The 15,111-nt window shown below is 33.1% G+C and overlaps 2 protein-coding genes and 1 pseudogene across 2 annotated transcripts; 1 reads left to right on the forward strand and 2 right to left on the reverse strand.

The window, feature by feature from the left end:
• Positions 1–3,608: 3,608 nt before the first annotated feature.
• LOC123206298 (cytochrome P450 94C1) lies at positions 3,609–5,294 on the forward strand. Its single transcript, XM_044623466.1, has one exon. The coding sequence runs from the start codon at positions 3,689–3,691 to the stop codon at positions 5,192–5,194; it is 1,506 nt and encodes a 501-aa protein (XP_044479401.1). The 5' UTR covers positions 3,609–3,688; the 3' UTR covers positions 5,195–5,294.
• Positions 5,295–10,764: 5,470 nt separating this feature from the next.
• Positions 10,765–11,938, reverse strand: LOC123206504 (annotated as a pseudogene).
• Positions 11,730–13,931, reverse strand: LOC123206494 (probable fatty acyl-CoA reductase 4). Its single transcript, XM_044623730.1, has 7 exons — positions 13,621–13,931; positions 13,431–13,534; positions 12,996–13,198; positions 12,763–12,863; positions 12,443–12,635; positions 12,029–12,190; positions 11,730–11,820 (listed from the first exon to the last, which is right to left on the reverse strand). The coding sequence occupies exons 1-7, from the start codon at positions 13,697–13,699 to the stop codon at positions 11,730–11,732; spliced, it is 933 nt and encodes a 310-aa protein (XP_044479665.1). The 5' UTR covers positions 13,700–13,931.
• Positions 13,932–15,111: the final 1,180 nt, after the last annotated feature.

Genomic DNA, 15,111 nt, shown 5'->3' on the forward strand with positions numbered 1-15,111 from the left:
ATTTTATTCACATCGTTAATATTTTTAAGAAAATTATAATAACAACGATAATGAAATTTTTTTTATTATTAAATTTTTTTAATGATAAAAAATAAAATTTTTTTTATTAAAATCATAAATTTATTTAATTTTAATAAAAATATAAATAATTTAGTTGATAAAACCATGAAAATGTTATTTACACTAAGATATTATTGACTCATTATTCCTTTCCCCTTTATTATAGGTTTTTTTAGTGGCCTGACTGGTTTAATATTAAAATCAATTATATTTTTCTACTCTCAAGACTTTCTCTTTCTTGGAATTTATCAAACAATTCCAGTTTCTTTTTAGCTATATTTATACACGTGCTGAAAAAGATTTTCCATTTGAATGACAAATGGCAAGCGTGAATGGATTAGCATATAAATCCAGATCTTGGTTGAAATTTTTGCGTTGCTTGCTCTTTTCACAACCATGCGTCCGCCATACGCCGATATTTGCTGACTTCGCACTAAAGAGCAGTAATAACTTAAACAAGAAGTTTACTTTACAACATCAGAGCGTTTGAATTCGGGGCAGCCGCTAAATTGATTGATTAATTTTATCAGTGTCTTATACGGCTGGCTTGCTGAACTTTCCGACAAGTCAATGAAGAAAGTTCTATTGGATGATAGTCGTTTTCAAAATGATCCTACTTTTCTAAGCGGTGCATGCAAGTTAATTAAAAATAATGTGTTTTAAATTACAGGATAAAATTTTAATTCAGATTCCCCTGAATGACCTCGAGCAGTGAATCTGACTGTTTCAGGTTGGTCAATGGCGGCATGAAAAACAATTCCTGCCCACCTAGCTCTTTATACGAATAATTCTTAGGTACTTGTGTTTTTTAGTCTTTCAATTGCTTAAATGTACGTACTATTTTATTGAAAAATGAGGAAATACAAATTAAAATAATAATTATAATAATGTTATAAACAGCCCAATCGATATTGTCCGCTTTGGGCTTCAGGCCTGCACGGTTTTGTTTCTCCACTAGGGAAAACGCGTCTCATGAGTTAAGGGCTTCTGGCCCCTGTTTATATACAAGCTCAGTAGACTGCACGGGAGCGATGTGGGACTTCAGGTCACAACACACCCCCCCATCGCGAATCGTGCTGATAACGTGTTATAAACAGCCCAATCGATATTGTCCACTTTGGGCTTCAGGCCCGCACGGTTTTGTTTCTCCACTAGGGAAAACGCGTCTCATGAGTTAAGGGCTTCTGGCCCCTGTTTATATACAAGCTCAGTAGACTGCACGGGAGTGATGTGGGACTTCAGGTCACAACAAATAATACGTTTACCCAAAAATTATCCTAAATAATGTGTAATTTTACGTGTTTTTGAGGATGAAGTGGTAATTTGGTAATTGCCATGGTAGTGTCCAAGAGATAACATATTACTGAGGAAGTAAATTTTGAGATATAATTTAGGCTTACAAACTAGTCCCCACGTAAACTTTCATGAAATGATCTCTTCCATCTTTAAAGTTTAAAAAGTTGATTTGTCACCCCTCATCTGATCTAGTTATTAAAAATGGTTTGGTTTTACCGTAAATGATTAGTATGTTAAGTGTACCTCATTTAAAATTAGCTTTCTAAAGCTATTCTTGAGCAGGGAAACTTCCATTAACTCTAGATTTTCTTAAATAGGATATTTTACTTCGAAGTGACATGAGATAAACGAAGATCACTTGTGCAAGGCCTTATCTTATCGATGATCAAACACTGTATGGCTGACCACTATCCATTGCCAATGACGAACATGAGCACAAGATGATGACATAATCCACCCTCTTTCAGAACACACGATAGTTCAGTTAAGAAATCTTGCAATATAAACCCCCTAACTAGTTTGTAATCACTCTAACAATAATGTAAAAAGTGATTAAAAAACAATAGTTTACATCCTCATCATTATCATCATCATCAGGGTGAAGTGGTTACAACCGTTGACATGCTAGCAATGATTATAGGCTTGGATTTGATCAATCTTACCCGGTTCTGAAAGTGGACTAGGTGTTGTTTAATTGGCTAAAATATGTTTATTTTAAATTTGAACTGAGTTCAAATCGAGAAAGTCAATTCATTTCTAAAATCAAGTCAAATATAAGTTAAAGAGAATTTGGTTTAGTCTAACCCGTGAATGGAGGGATTATTTGATTTAGTTTCAAATTTATCTTGCGGTTTATTTTAGATTATATCAAGTAATTATTAAAATAATATCGTTTTATCTATTATCAAATAAAACTATATTAGTTTGTCATTGAGTTATGAATTTGACTCATATAGTCAAATTTTAAATTCAAACTAAATTTAAATTAAATATTTTTTATTTTAATCTAAATTTATACTATTCTTAATTTTAACTTATTAAATTTGAACTAAATTCAAATTGTAGCACTTGCATTTGCCCAATTTGCATCCATGCCGATGATTTGAAGAAATCATACTAATCCAAGTGAAGGCCAATCACCTAGTGGCATTTCACTATATACATAAAGAACCAAAAAACTATGATTATCAGGGCATTTTTTTGACTTTTGACGCCAGCAAATTAACTTCTTCACTCTTTCCACTGCAACTTTCATTTTCGACCACCGTCTCAGACAACTTCTTTAGCCGCTACCCAGACTCGATAATTGTTATTTCTTTGCAAGTTAAGGACTTTTTTAATTATCAAAGTTTCAGAGCGAGGAAACTAGTATGGTTGTCAAGGAAGAAGGCAATTAGATTTCATGCGCTTGAAGATCCACATGGTGATGGGATGCAAATTAGCTTAAGATGCTATGATTCCTATAGGTCTTGTTCCCTTAAATTGTACAGCCCTACCGGTGTCATAAATATTGATCCCATCCCCCTGTTCTGTTCTCGTGGTGGGTGACAGATAATATGGGATTGTAGTGATAAAAAAAACACAAGATTGATGATGACAGCAAAAAATTTCTGGTATACATCTTTTATAATACCCATAATTTAAAAAAAATTATACAAATATTTTTTTACTGTTAAAACTAATTATTAATATTAATAAGAAGGTAAAAAATTAACTTTTTAAAATTTAAATAATAAAAATTTGTCATTTTATATGATAAAAATTATCATGGGTGGGAAAGATTAATTTGGCCGATTAATTAACATATATAAGGCATTTTAATAAATAAGTCCAAGTCTCAACTTCAGTTTATACTGTAAAAGAAATTAGATATATGTGGACAAATATTGTTGAAAGCCGAAACGGCAGTGGTTCGGCCATCTGACTGGAAAGCCGACATCAAGTTGTCAACAACACGGATAACAATAAGCATTACAGGTAGAAAGAGAGAAGAGAGAGAAGAGCACATGTTACGGAAAATTTGAAAGGACTAAAGAAGGCAAGACGATGACGTCTACAAGCGGGGAAGAAACGGGCCACCATAGTTATTTTGCGCACGGGTTATTTATGCAGCATTAAAATTGGTGGATGTCAACTGTTTAGAAATTAAAAAATAGAAAAACAAAAGGAAGACGCAAGCGGTAAATTCAACTCCATCGGCTTTTGGACCCTGCCGTTACATTTGTTTGTTACAAACAATTATCATTCTATAAAAGTCTCCATTTCCTCCACATAAATCCTCACCTACTATCTACCTTCATCTTGCTCTCTTTCTCTTTGTTTATTTTAGCAAATGGGTTCTGATTTTGATCCGTCTTCATGGTTGCAGTCTTTCTGCGCAACTTTCTGCTTCATGTTCTTCACTTTCACTGCCTCATTCTCCTTGTTTTCTTTCTTGATCTTTCTATTCCTGAAGCTGAAGCCCTGGTGTCAGTGTGAGGCTTGCCGGAGTTTTCTCTCCGCCGGCTGGTCGAAAGACTTTGCTAATCTGTGTGATTGGTACACCCATCTTCTTGAGAAATCACTAACTGGCACTATACATATTCATGTTCTTGAAAATATCATCACGGCCAACCCTGAAAACGTTGAGCACATCCTCAAAACCAAGTTCGATAACTATCCTAAAGGGAAACCTTTCTCTGTTATCCTGGGTGATCTTCTGGGTCGTGGCATCTTCAACGTTGATGGTGATTCCTGGAGGTTTCAAAGAAAAATGGCAAGTTTAGAGCTTGGTAGTGTCTCTATAAGACACTATGCTTTTGATCTTGTGACTTCTGAGATTCAATCCAGGCTGATTCCTCTCTTATCTTCTGTTGCTGATAAACAAACGGTGTTAGATCTGCAAGACGTGTTTCGTCGATTTTCTTTCGATAGTATTTGCCGATTCTCTTTCGGTTTAGATCCCGGTTGTCTCCAGCTTAGTATGCCTTTTCCAGAATTTGCAGTAGCCTTCGATCTTGCGTCGAAGATATCTGCCGAAAGGGGATTGTCTTCGTCACCCATTATATGGAAGATGAGGCGGCTGTTGAATTTAGGCACCGAGAGGAAGCTTAAACAAGCAGTAGGATTGGTGAATGAACTTGCCGAGAAAATGATAAATGAACGCCGCAAATTGGGGTTCTCCGGCAAGAACGACCTTTTATCAAGATTCATGGGTTCCATCAACGATGACAGATATCTCCGGGATATTGTCGTCAGCTTCCTTTTGGCTGGACGTGACACGGTGGCCTCAGGCTTGACCAGCTTCTTTCTTTTGTTATCTCAACATCCAGAAGTCGAGTCAGCGATCAGGGAAGAGTCAGACCGATTCATTGAACCCAAACAAGATTCGGTCAGCTATGAGCAGATGCGAAATATGCATTACTTAAACGCCGCCATACATGAAAGCATGCGATTGTTTCCACCGGTGCAGTATGATTCAAAATTCGCTAAAGACGATGACATACTTCCTGACGGTACATTTGTTAGAAAAGGCAGTAGGGTTACGTATCATCCCTATGCAATGGGTCGTATGGAGCGGATTTGGGGTCCCGATTGTCTTGAATTTAAGCCAGAAAGATTCTTGGAAAATGGAAAATTTGTGCCAGAAAACCCGTTCAAATACCCCGTTTTTCAGGCTGGGCCTAGGGTTTGCTTGGGCAAGGAAATGGCCTTAGTGGAGATGAAAAGTGTAGCTCTAGCTATGGTGAGGCGGTTCAAAATCCGGGTTCTGGAGCCAAATCAGGCTCTGCGATTCGCCCCTGGTTTGACTGCCACCGTTAAAGGTGGGTTACCTGTAATAGTTAAACAAAGAGACTGAGACTTAGACTGAGAGAGTAACAATGGCGTTTATCACATGCATTGTACATATGTCCTGCGCAGATAGTTTGAAATTTGACTGATATTCGCCTTTTAAATAATTTTGTTGAGTTCTTTCTCTTTTTCTAACTCTACAATTAAATTTTTCTTTCGTATGTACAAGTTCACATGATCAATCAAAATATTAAATTTGATTCACGAACCAATAATTAAAAAATCAATTGAAAATTGAATTTGTTGAGCTGCTGCCTCGCAGCACACTTTAAATTATATAATTTTGCAATATAGTTATATATAGAGTAGGTAGAACTATACTATAATCTATGATCTTTTTAAATAGCTGAGCTAGTGTCATTAAAGGTGGATACAAATTAAATTGATCCAGAACACCTCTTGGCACGAGTTTGGGGTGAATGAAAAACAGTTTATTTCGAGTTCAGTTCGAATTCGTCGAGTCAATATTAAGGGTGGTTCAAATGAAAATAGTTCAGTTCATATTCAGTTTAAGTTTAACTTGAATTTATGGTTCAAATATGTTGTTTAAATTTGTTGTTTGAATTCGTGAATTTTTGACAAAAATATGGCGTTTAACAATTATTTAATATAATTCAAGTCGAACTATGAGCTAAGTTTAAATCGAATCAAGTCGTCTATCCAGCTCTCAAGCCAAACCGAGTTGAACTCTTTATAGCTTGAGTTCGGTTCGATTTTAAAATGAAACAAACCTCTTAACTTGAATTCGGTTTATATTCAAAGTAAATAAATTCAAACCAAACTAAATTAAGTTGAGTCAACTTTCGAACCCCAGCCAGCTTAATTCAAACCCAACCCTCATATGACTTGTCATTTGTCACAGGAAAATTTATTATATACTTTTCATGAATAGCATTACGTAAGTGCATATGTAAAAGAAGAAAATGCAATGGAAGAATGTTCTTTCTCTTTCATAAAGAAAAACGAAGGAAAAAATTTTTATTTTAAAGAAAATTTTAATTGTATATAAATGTACAATTGACAAATTATGGAAAATAATGCATTGTGTAAGAGAAAAGAGAAACAACTCTTCAGCACATAGATAAAAGCTTTAGATCATGTGAATGGGACAATAACAAATAACTAACAAGGACTATATAGCTTTCATTCGTTCAACATAACTACTCCGTAAGAAAATTAAAAGGAAATATGCACAAATGAAATATCAGGATGGTGGGATAATTGGATGAAAATAACAAAATAATCCATTAATACAAACACTAATAAAAATCCTATTAATGCAAACTTTGGAGAAAGAAATTAGAAATTATCGTAAAATATACTATTTTTTATGATCACCTAAGAATGTTATTTCTGTTACACTTCTAAATTAGTGATTCATGTGATATGGGTATCGATAATTTTGATTATGAACATCCTTTGTAACTTATAAATATATGGATCGTTTTGGTTTATCATTGTTAGTCATTAATCAAACTATTGGATTATATTTGAGCTATATTGTTTTCTTTAAATAGTGATCATGATAAAATGTTGGTTTTCTTAAAAACAAAACTTGTTTTCTTCTCTTAAAATAAATAAAAATAATTAATGTTTATATAAAGTAGGAAATGTTTAGAAATTTCTTGGATATGGGCATACATTAATCATATTTTAATTTAATAAAACCCAAATTAATATATAATTTAGTAATTTTTTTATGAGTTTATTGGGATCAAATTTAGTAATGTCCAAAGATTGATTGATGGACGGCATGGATTATTTGGTATGAATATGTGTAATTTAATCTAACAAAAGACTGATGGAAACATATATATTCTATGTTGTGCATTAAATCAATTCATGGTAAGCAATATTACGCTTGGAAAGCTTAAGAAAGCTTTGGATGCAAAGGCTGTGAAGATAACTATGGATATATACAAATGAGAGGTGTGCATATGTTTCTCATGTGGAAACTTAACTCTTTCGAGTCCACATATTCAGTAAGAAGAGATGTGGTTGATTCGCGTTCATGGCTATAATTTTTAATAATATGGACCATTTTCATCTCTCTAAAACTCAGTGCTTGCTGCCGCATACACACCGTTGCAGGAATTAAAATTCACTAATTAATGCATAATTTGAACGAGTGTTTTCAAGTGGCCATGGTCCTACCTCGATCGTACATAGTTGTGGTGAATTGAGTTGATCACGTGTTGTAAGTGCTGAAGGTGGATGGGGAATGAATGAGAAATGCACTTAAAATGACTATTACCCAACCATTATCTCTCGTCAAAAAAAAAAATATTAGATCTATAAGTATGAAGATTAAAATTTATATTACATAAAATTAATTAATTTATATTAAAGTCTAATTTACCACCTTTATATCCAACTCGGTTATATTACTTTTATTTGATATATAACTCTTTTATCTCCAACTTTCTCGATTATATGTGTAGGTTCACAAGAAAAAAAGAAAACTTATGATTCTTTCAAGATATGTAATGACTTAGAAAATGCCAAATCACTATTTTTCACTTGAGTTTATATTGTTTTTATTTGATATGAGACTTTTTTGTTTTCAATATTCTCTATCATATGTGTAGGTTTGCGAAAAAAAAAGAAGATTCATGAATCTTTCAAAATATGTAATGACTTAGAGAAGGCCAAATCACTATTTTTCATTGGAATTTATATTATTTTTATTTCATGTGCCCATCTTTAATCTTCAACCTTCTTTATTATGTGCATAGATTCACGAAAAAGAAGGAAAACTCAGATTCTTTTAAGATAGATGATAACTTTTTTGATTTCTCACTTGAGCTTATATTGCTTTTATTAAAAATGCGATTTTTTATTTTCTAACATTCTCTCAATATATGTAATAATTTAGAGAAGGTCAAATCATTATTTTTTATTTGAACTAAACTCAAAATATAATAATTTATTTTTAAACATGAAAACTCTATTTTTGTTCACCCGTACATTAAATTTATTAATTTTTTTTTCTAAAATGGGCGAAAAAATCAAAAATATACTAAGCCAAATAAAAGTTTGCCCCTAAAATTTTTTACTTTTTTTTTGCTCATGTGCACAACTTTCCGACGCTCACCAGGCCCGAACACATTCTGTCAACCACGTAAGCACCGCCATCTCTTTACTAACACTGTCTCTCCATCCCCAAGCACGTTTAGTCAACCACACAGACATCGCTAAACACATTCAGTACACCACACCAACGTTGCCGTCTCTTCTCTAGAACTCTCTCCAGCCCCAAGCATGCTGCCATCCTTCTCCAGCATTCTCTCCAACCCCAAGCATGTACACACAACCCCAAACGCACAACCATTTCTTATTCAACACTCTCTCTCCAGCCCAGTCAACTGCCCCGATAGCTCTTCTGCTCTTCAGGCGATGTCTCTGTTTCTTCTTCCATCATCTCTCCGACACTCTCTCAAATTGATTGGCTAACCATTCATTAATTGCTATACATCACTACAACACCAAGATTGATATCTAAAACTTAAAATGTGAAAGTTGACAGAGTTTGTATTATCAGTACTCTTGTTTATTGCTGATGGGATGATGTTTGGAGCACTGGTTGCTGCCCACTCTATTATGTTATGAGTTTGTGTAATTTTGGGAGTATAATTGGGGTAATTGTTTTGAAAGAAAATGAGAGAAAATGGAGGTTTCTTGGACGAGAAAGGGAGGAAAATTTATGGTGGGCAGAGGGAAAATAGAGTTTGCGGTGAGAAAATTGAGAGGAATGTCTTTTTAGAGTTTTGAGGTAAAACAACATTTTTGCCAAAAATTGAACTTTTCAAATTTAAATGATGTTTCGGCAAAGTTCAGGCAGGAAAGAGTCATTCTCAATCAAATTATCAACTTCTTGCCCTTTTCTATGTATTAATTAAGCTAATAAATTGGAAGAAGAAACTTGCACTTTCTTGAGAGAAAGAGAATGAATGGGATCGCACCCAACGAGAAGAACAAACATGTTTATTTCACTTATGTTGTTATAATTTTATTATAAGCACACATAAATTGATATAGATATTGACAGCCACATGCATAACTCATGATTTTCATCCAATAAATGCATATATTTCAACATATGCCCTTTATGAAGCAGGCCATGTTTCACTCTTGTCGGCCATCAAGCTCGAGTTGAAGAACAATTTACAATACCTAGGCAGTTTTGTACCCTCAAATTTAATTAGCTTTTTCTAACTATGTGTCTTTATAATAAGCCATTGTTAATTATTTCCCTTTCTTTCCCCTTGAGAGGAGAGTCTCGGGCGAAATATTAACAAAAGAAATTGTAGTTTTATTGACTTCAAAGATTTATGAAATCTCTATGTAATCATCAACTGAGTTTTATATGAGATAATCACAAATTACAAAGAACTATGTAATTAATACAGTCTGAAGACAACTCTCCTTTTGATATGGTTGTATGTTAAACATTACATTACCAGGGTTTAAATATGCAGAAAATCATCATCAAAAAGTAATATAAAATCAACTTCATAAAAGTGGACCGCATTCCCTATTCTAGAATCACATGGTTCATGAGAAGGAATTTATAACTCACTGCAAGAGTCACCTACATTTGCTACCACAATGTTTAAGTTTGCCTTGAAGATCAACATCACGCTATTTTGGCATTCTTAGATAAATAGAAACCTCACAATATTTGACATTCCTAGATAATATGCTTTGAAAGGTAACAACATGTTCGTAGTTAATTACAGAAAAGAGCTTCGAAGGCAACAGCATGAAAACACATTAAGTGAGATATTTGTTAAATGAACCATTAATGAGGCAGCAAAAAGAAGATAAGCTTGCATAAAGGTTTCGTACGACGTGCTTCAAAACCCTTTCTTAAAATCTTCGAATTGATCAAAGTCCACAGAATCACCTAATAAGCAAAGAAAAATTATGATTACCATGTGGAAGCTTCATCAAGTTTACACAGATAGCTTGAATTTCTAATATAAAGGTTCTTTCAATTAAAAGAATACACTCATCATGTTAATATTTAGAGAAAAGATCACTGTAAGGGTTAAGTTATTAAAAAAGACATGATGTTAATCACCTTATTTGTTACCGAAGAAGTCTGGTTATCATGTGGAAGTTTTGTCAATCAACGCTATATATGAAAGAAAAGAAGAAAAATAAAAAGACTTAGTGAAAATTACAAGCGGTTATATGCTTTCATATAAGCAAGGCCAAACTCAACATCTTATAAGTTGAATTCCAACACCTGCAAACGTCAAAAACAAGCATTTTTGCTCTAAGAATATGTTCTTTGTCGGCATGTTGGCAAATTCTAATTTTTGTTTTGCAGAGGCTTTTATGTATTTAACCTGGCACATTTCATTCTCTGGCAGTAGAGTCTTTAATCTCTAGTAATCCCTCTTGTACAACGAAATTTAGAATATGCACCCAACATCGGTGTGACTTTAAAAAGTTCACAACCTTGAATACATAAACGTATTTTGACTATTATTTTGGTTATTGCGGTGCTATATTAAAATCTTTTTTGTTATTTGATTCGAATTGGGAAGATCGAAAGCACAGAAGAGCTACTTAAAAAGGGGAAAGGCACAATATATTATAAAAACATAAATATTACAGCATAAATAGTTCTATCCCGTCCTTATCTCTTGAGTACATATCTTAGAAGTCCAGGGATATGAATATTGATGATGTAGTCTTCCCAGTCAATGTCTTTCGGATCAAAGTTAAATGCATCAACTTCCTTCCCGCTCTCTTTCATAGCCATTCTCAACTTCTCCGAATTTGTGTCATCAAAGCTGTACAGATAACAAGCAAATGGCCCATTTTCTTTCTTTTCTTTTGAGTTTCTTATACCAAATCAATAGAAGTAGAAAAAATAAACAGCCGTTATATATATACATAAATGCCTCCAAAGAACAAGAAGGGTTTGTAAAGTTTCACCAATCGCATAACGAATTTGATTTTTCGATCAGAATCAGTACATATTTCCTTGGTACTTTTGGCAAAAAATTGAATTCACCAATTTCAGTACCTTCAAATAAAAATACGAAATATAAATCACAAGAATCAGTTATGGGAGATAGAATATAAAGGGACGGTTTAAGGTGTTAAATAAAAGAGAAGGCCTTGCAATCAGTCAAATTAAAAAGTTGACACAAAATTTGGAACATATATTTAAAGCAAACCTTCAGTGGCAGCACATATCTAATGGCCATGTTTATGCGGAAACTATCTGTTGTTTTCAATATTTTGAACTTGCGAGCTGTAACCGGCTTCCCATATTTGTTAATCAGTGGATGTTTAGTAAAATATTGGAGGCCAAATTCTCGAAGATTTGAAATATTTATGGGGTTTCTCATAGATGACCCAACTTGATATATAATTTGAGAAGGGTGTTTGTCGTTTGCCATCATCGCTACGATCATTTGATTTACCACCATGTCCGCTGGAATCTGCATGATGAATGAATTTAAAGCTTGCTTGCACATGCTGACATGCAATTAATAAATGAATTTTTATTTATAAGAAAGAGTTCAACTCACCAAATCGAGAATGGTATCAGGATTCCCGTAGAAGAATTTTAGTTTCCCTTTAACATAACAAAGAATTGGGCCATCAATTGTTCTGTTACCCACCAAAAATATTACACGTTAAACATAATTGAATTAAGAGTAATGTTATACACAAAATTTTTGTATATATATAATGACGTATCTTTATATGATTAGATAATTGATATATCGTTGTTTGAACATAAAATTTTGTATATAGTTTTATCATTTAATTAATAGATTACAATGAAGCAGTATATTTTCATATGTCCTAGTTATACCTCACGCCTTCAATCCAACCTGGAAATGGTTCTGAATAGGTACTGGTTACCATGGTGGGGCGAGTGATGACAAGAGGAAGATCATCTCTAAAGTTTCCTAATAACATCTCTCCCATTGCCTTTGTAAACGCATATGTGTTTGGCCATCCATACAATCTTGCCCTAATAAAAAGGTAATTAATTTTAGTTAACTCTTCAGTTGAATTTAACTTCAGATAAAACTTGAAAGGATTGTTGAAAGATCCTTAAAAGTTTTTTGTAATAATAATGGATTTATTAATGGGTTTATCCGATGCATGTGTGTTTTCTTGTTAACTTCTATTTAATGAAATAGATTCTTTGTATTGTTATTTGTTTCATTATTTGTATTTTAGAACTAGGAGAAAACTAGAACTTATTTATTCAAGGTCAAACCTTCTGATGCCTAAATCCTGCATGGTTGAGATAGCTTCTTTTTCAGTGGCATTTTCTGCACGAAGTTGATTTAATTGTTTTTCTATCAATTTTTTTTCTGCGTTGATTACCAATTCACATGTTCTTCTGAGAGTTTCACCACTGTAAAAGGGATTTTCTGGGATAATTCCTGATCTTTCACCGCACACATAAGCTGAAGAACGACAGAAACAAAAGCAGTCATTCGTGGAGGGTACAGAATAAGAACATAAAAAAGGAAGATGATTTTCAAAAAAATGATAATGAATTCATGACTAAAACTAGTAGAAAATAATGTTTACCAGTTGATACATGGAGAAGCATGGTTATGTTGACACATTTCTTGGCAAAATTCAAAACATGCAGGGCTCCCATTGTGTTGGTGTTTAACGCAACATCATATCTACAAAAGATCAGAAATTTAAATCAAAAGAATTTTATTATAATGTCATGTAATTATTTTAAGGGAAGAGAAAAGGGAGAATAAGATTTAATTAATAAAGTAGTCCTAGCCTATATATATATACACATGCACCTTTCATCAAAGTTTGTTGTTGCAGCGAAATTGATTACTAGATCTATTTCTGTCAGCATCTTTTCCATTACTTCAGAATCTTTTATTCCCAGATTTAGTAAAGAAACATCACCAGCTACAGAAGCCACCTTTTCTGATATAAAGGGCTCCAGATTGGCACCGCAAGTTTCCCTTACAACCCTAAACAAATCCTTCTCTACAATCTACATGTATAAATTAATTGTTTTGCAATATTAAAAGGTAATTTTCAGATATATCCACAGAAATTAGGTACTAAATACAAGATAATACCTCCCAAAGTTTAACTGAGTCAGACAAAAATGCCGTTCTTCATAAAATTTGTTAATTTTATACTTTTACTGAACAAATTATGGTGTATCACATCATTTTGTATATAAATTTTGTAAGATTAATATTACTCATTAACATATAAACCTCATTTTGCACACGTTTCATAGCAGATTGTGTATCTTCTGCTCTGACCAGAAGATAAAGCTTTTTCACATTTGGTTGAATCCTCAATATCTTCTCTACAAAAACTGCAAAAACGTGACAGCAATTGCTGTAATTTTAACAAGAAATCATAAATAGACAGAGAGAGAGAGAGAGAGTGAAAACTTACTACTCTTTGCCAGAAAGCCAGTGGCACCAGTGACCAAAATGGTCTTGTCCTTGAGAATTCGGAGTGCACCAACGGATTCCATTTGGAAAAAGAATAATGTAAAAGAAGTGAAATTACAGCTGGGGAGCCCAAGAAAGAAGATCTATTGGCTATTTGGCCTGGTGGGAAATTTATACTGGATGCTTGTTGTGTGGCCACGAACACCATGTGGTACAGTGCAAACGGGGAAAGGAGAAATGAAAGAAAGCTAGAATTCTTCCGAACGGTATACAGAGCAAATAAAGAGGTGTGCATAGTCATTGGTCTACCTTATTTAAATGTATTCACATTGAAATATGCACCCATAATTTATTGTTTCCATGTGTTGGTGAGAAGTGATTACATATGTAACACAAGGATAGTTATTTAAACACAACAATTCCAAATGTCACGATTAGGATACTAGCGATTAAAGACTATTGATCAACCACTATATAAATATAACTGTTGTCAATATAATCATAAATCAATTCATTTAAATTCAAAATCATTGGTTAAATTAAGGGTTAAATTCGAGTCGAACCGAACTCAAGCTCGGCTCGATTTAATAATAATATAGTTCGAGCTCGAGCTCGGGTTCTCTTTCCACTCCTCTTTGATGATATCTTTGACCACTGACGACCTCCACGAAACTCCCTAATCCATTTTTTATCACCACCTTAGTCTAAATTTGTTCGGATTAGACAAATCCAAACCAAGTTGGTGGCTAGATATGGGTTAGAGAGTTTCGTTGAAGTTGTCAGTGGCTGGAGATGACATCAGAAAGAAAAGGAAATGTTTTGAGGGGAAAATTGTCATTTTTTAAAACTATAAAACTTTAACTAGAAGTGAAATTATTAGTTTTTAAAATTTAGAGAGAAAAAAGTAATAAATTATGTATATATATTTAATATTATTGTAAAAATAATGATTTTACCTCTAATTTTAATTAAAAATTTTAATAAATTTTGACTCATAAGGAAGACTTTGAGTTTTTTAAAGTTAATAAGTATAACGTAGATTATACTATACCTGGGGTGGGAATAAGTTATTTGGCCTAAAGAAAAGTTACATCATGAAAGAAGAAACCTAATTAGATGGAACCATCTATTTATGGTACAATTTAGAAAAGACAGATCATTCAAAACCCTTTAATGCAGAAAGTTCAGTTAAACGGCTTGCAGTCCGAATTAGGTGCCTCTAATTATTGGTATCTAGTTATTGTTGCGAACACAACTCATAAATGATTTGAACATGGGCATCTATCAACCATGATAATATTACCCAATGGATTTTTATTTTTATTGAGATTCAACTGTATTAGTTTGATAAATAAATTTAAGATATAATAATAAAATTTATAATATTTGACTTTTAATTTAAAATTTTAATACTTTACCAATTTTACTAATTCTAAAAATCTATTATCCAATGGATTTTAAAGTCTTTAAATAATTATTTGTTCATACATTTACT

This window comes from Mangifera indica, chromosome 2 (assembly GCF_011075055.1).
Source record: "Mangifera indica cultivar Alphonso chromosome 2, CATAS_Mindica_2.1, whole genome shotgun sequence".
NCBI lineage: Eukaryota > Viridiplantae > Streptophyta > Magnoliopsida > Sapindales > Anacardiaceae > Mangifera > Mangifera indica.